General features: G+C 46.2%; 1 protein-coding gene across 1 annotated transcript; it reads right to left on the reverse strand.

The window, feature by feature from the left end:
• Positions 1-830: 830 nt before the first annotated feature.
• LOC148004943 (uncharacterized) lies at positions 831-3,929 on the reverse strand. Its single transcript, XM_087559936.1, has 2 exons — positions 3,818-3,929; positions 831-3,728 (listed from the first exon to the last, which is right to left on the reverse strand). Exon 2 carries the CDS (start codon positions 2,919-2,921, stop codon positions 2,496-2,498), a length of 426 nt encoding a protein of 141 aa, XP_087416062.1. The 5' UTR covers positions 2,922-3,728; positions 3,818-3,929; the 3' UTR covers positions 831-2,495.
• Between the last annotated feature and the right edge of the window lie 398 nt (positions 3,930-4,327).

The following is a 4,327-nucleotide window of genomic DNA, read 5'->3' on the forward strand; positions in this document are numbered from 1 at the left end:
TTTGATTTTGAGTGAGATAGCTGGGCCAGTACCCCAACATGGCTGTTGGTTGCCAGTTGCTTAGTATAAACAGTAGAAGAAAAAAAAAACCCAACCAACCAACCAACCAACTGAATAAAAATAACAAAAAGACAACTGTAAGAGACTAGCAAATCATTCTCCATTGCTCTAGAACAGACAATGCTATGCAGTTGGACTTTCTAGACCATCTGAGCTCATCGATCTTTAATAAAAAGCTTCAAGGAGCAGTGTTGCATGTTCTATGTCTGCTGAACCCATCCTGGAGAATGCAGGCTCTCCATAGGTGGCTGATTTGGTGTGGAGCCAGGGGCTGGTGCTGGTGAAGTGGAGATGTGTCCAAACAGTGGCTACAGAACCAGGCGAAGCTGATGGGCTACTGAGGGGCAAAGGGACTTCCTGCCTATGGTCAGAGGAAGAGCATAGGCCTGTGGCTCTACAGCTAACACAGGGCTGGGCACTGGGCACACTGAACTTCAGGAGACAACATCCCACTGGACACTGGAATGCTAATCATTTCCATGATGCTAGACACAGACAATACGGTGTTGGACGTTGGTATACTAAGCATTCAGCAGAAGCAATGCTCAGACTGCTGCTTCTGAAAGGCACCCTGAGGAGGGAAGAGGCTGTCTCCCAGCATTTCTCTTGTCTCCCTTTCTCTCTGAGGGATCTGAGTGCCTGAAACAATTCCTAAGTTTAGAGCTGCTTGGAATTCTGCTGGCATCCAATGGGCCTTTTAATGCAGCCTGCCAGCAGTTGTGCACAGTGAGAGGTTAAACAAATTTCAGAAACCTTTTCCTAATCACAGAGAAAAGCACATTTTGTTGGTATTTTCAGCACAACCCACCGCCGCGTTAAACCCAGCGTTATAAAGGGTATGGGCACGTTTCAGGTTAACTCTGGCAACGTTTTAAAAGTCTACTTGTATCCTTTAAATTCTCTAATGGCACAGCTCTAAATCTCTTCCAACAGTATGTGTAAGGAACATAATGGGTGAGAGTTCATAGCAGACAGACCCATAATTATGAGAACTGTGGCAAAAGATAAGCTGCCTTCAGAGAGCCTGGGGTTCTGGCTTGTGTTGATGGCCACCCAAAGCTTCAATTCTCAGACACTGGAAAATGTGGACTGGAGTCTTCAGAGAACAAGGATTTCCTGTGACTCTTGGGTATTGATAGGACAGTATCTCCTAGGGTAATTGGTCCTTCAGCTGTTGCCTGTGTCAGCCAACAGGAAGCTCGGAGACCCATGCAGACTAAAATGTCAGTCATTCACAGTATTGGGAGAAACCTCTCTAGTTCTTTGCCATCTTCCGAATTGTCTACGATGAAATTTGGGTATCATTCTTACGACGGGTGACAATCTCTGATTTGTATTTTTACTGCGCTGTCTGTGGCTCCCCCCCCCCCCGCCCCGCCCTCGTACTCTTTGTGGCCTTGGACACGCCTGGATTATTCTTACAGCTTCTTTGATGTCTTGCCATCTCTCTCTCTTTTTGATTTTTGAAAATTTCTTAACATGTACCCAACGTATCTTGATCATATCCACCCCCCACTTCCCACTCCAACACAGGACAGCCCTGCCACATCTTCCTCTAAAAGTTAATCAATTCATCAATTATATGTCAATTTAACTCAATGAATCAGTTTCTGCTGTTCATATGCACATGCCTGTGGAGTGAATCGCTGAGGCATGGGAAACCAACCACACTCTCAAAGAAAAGGGACTCTCCTGCCCCCAAGTAGCCATGATAACCAACAGTTATCAGCTGAGGCCTAGAGAGCCCCTCTCTGTTCAATGCTAGATGGCTCCCTCCCCCCAACACCTAAGACAGGGTTCTTTCTACGTAGCCCTGGCTGTCCTGGAACTTGCTCCATAGACCAGAAGTCAGAGATCTGCCTACCTGTGGCTCCTGGGTGCTGGGATTAAAGGTAAGCACTACCACTGCCCGGCTCCATGCTAGAATTTTTAGTTGGCTCGTTCTTGTATAGGTCTTGTGTAAGTAACCATGGCAACAGTGGGTTCATGTGTGTAATAGCCATGCTATGTCCAGAGGACATTATCTCTCTACTCCATCCTCTAGTTTTTGCAGTATTTTTTCTTCCCTCTATTCTGAGATGTTCTCCGAGCCTTGAGCTGGAGGTCAGGGGCTGATGTGGATGTTCCAGTCATTTAGTGTCAGGAGTTTGAACTATGATGACTCTGTTAACCTCTACCCACAGCAATAAGAAGCATCCTTGGCCAAGGCTGGGCATAGCACAGATCTGTGGCTATAAACACAAATAGTCAGAAGGCAGTTCGACTGCATGGCCACTTAGGAAAAAACCCCACATCAATACATTTCCCCTTTATAAGGAGAAGTTTCATAAGAAAGATAAAATTTAGTCATTCATTCAAAAGTGGTGATGCCCTACTATGTGCCAGGTACTATTCTAGGCACAGAGGCCAACAGTGAAATATGTAGTTGAGACTATCTAGAAGGGGAACTTCTTCTTCTTCTTCTTCTTCTTCTTCTTCTTCTTCTTCTTCTTCTTCTTCTTCTTCTTCTTCTTCTTCTTTTTCTTCTTCTTCTTCTTCTTCTTCTTCTTCTTCTTCTTCTTTTTCTTCTTCTTCTTCTTCTTCTTCTTCTTCTTCTTCTTCTTCCTCTTCCTCCTCCTCCTCTTCCTCTTCCTCTTCCTCCTCTTCCTCATCTTCCTCATCTTCCTCACCCTCCTCTTCTCCTTATTAACATCCAGACTGTATTTTCTCCTCCTTCTACGACTCCCAGTACTCTCCCATCTCTTCTCTGCCCTTCCCACCCCTACTCCTCCTCTGTTTCCCTCAGAAAAGGGCAGGCCTCCAATGGCTATCACCCAAACCTGGCACATCGAGTTGCAGTAAGGGTTGGCACCTCCCTTCATATTAAAGCTGGACAAGACAACCCAGTATGAGGAAAAGGGTCCCCAAAGCAGCAGAAGAGTCAGAGATAGCCCTGGTTCCCACTGTTAGGAGTCCCACAAGAAGATCAAGCTACACAACTGTAGCATAAATGCAGAGGACCTGGGCAGAGGAGGAGCCATCTCTTGAGCTGTATTTCTGGGATGGAGCAGCTCTGTCCCACATGCTGTTGCAGGGGCTACGTCTGAGGAGGCGGAAGGGGTATGTAGTGCTTTCTAATCGCCTCCTGTGTGTCCTTCTACACAAAGCAGGCAAGCAGCGTCTCACATCCAAGAACCACAGACACCTCCTCCTGAACGCCGTCGGGTTCGTATCTTCGGGTCTAGGAGACTTCTCAAACATCCAAAACCGATGCGGATTACTCAGTGAGATTTGAGCTAGTAATTTCTAGTCACCACGTAGGAATGAAAAACTGAAAACGATTGCCTCGAGACCCTGAAAGACACGGCGCTATAATTGCGCGCCAGGTTTAAGGATGGTCGAGTGTGACACATACATTCCTGCATCCTGATGGAATTAATCGAGGTAAAACATTCGCCAGTCTTCCCCCACTTTTTCTCCTCCCCGTATTTATAATCGAAGTGAACAGAAGGGGTCTGATTGGTGGCTGGAAGGAGTTCCAGGCTTCCTTCTCCGCGTCGTCCTTAGAGCTGCGCGCAGTCACGCGTTACAGCGCCTTTCATCTTCGGTACCCTTGCCCCATCAGATCGCAGCCAGAGACACTGTTTTTATATCTCACCACAGGGCACAGGCATGGAAGCTTTTCATATCTGATGTTATGTAACAGGGAAAAAAAAGCATTAGAACTCTTCCATGAAAATCTTAACCAACTAGGAAAGAGCTCAGCTTTTAAACGTACCAGCTGCCACGAAGACCTGGACAGTGACAATTCTAGGAGGTCACCGGGCGTCCCATTTACCACAGACCCGGCAGTGTGACCGGCTGGAACAGCTTGATTTCTGATCTTCCTTATATTCTTTTTTTTTTTTTTTCCCCTCCTTTCCCCTTCTGGTGTGAAAGCATTAAGGAATTCCGACACAAAGATAAGCTGCTATTTAAAGTCCGCACTTGTGAGATCGGAATGCAGGGCATTTAGAAGAAATTTTACAAGCTATGCGTTCATACCGGGTCAGAGCCGACAGCGCAAGAAACAGCTCACATCTCCGATTCCAGAACCCTTATCACCTTAAGCCTGGAGGTGCTGCTAAGGAAGAGGTCATAGCGCCTTAGATAGACTTAGAAAAAGCGAAAGTTCTTGGCGACAGCAAAAAGCAATGTAATTGTTACCGGGATGTTTTGTTTTTGTATTGCCAAACACCTGGATGTCAAGAGACAGGTGGTGGAAAGCTGGTTGTATTTCATTTTTGTT

The sequence above is a fragment of the Rattus norvegicus genome, chromosome 7, assembly GCF_021556685.1.
Source record: "Rattus norvegicus strain SHRSP/BbbUtx chromosome 7, alternate assembly SHRSP_T2T, whole genome shotgun sequence".
Classification (NCBI taxonomy): domain Eukaryota; kingdom Metazoa; phylum Chordata; class Mammalia; order Rodentia; family Muridae; genus Rattus; species Rattus norvegicus.

Bases quoted from the DNA above. Each gene is read 5' to 3' on its own strand.
- LOC148004943 (XM_087559936.1), bottom strand. From the start codon at position 2,921: ATGAAGGGAGGTGCCAACCCTTACTGCAACTCGATGTGCCAGGTTTGG.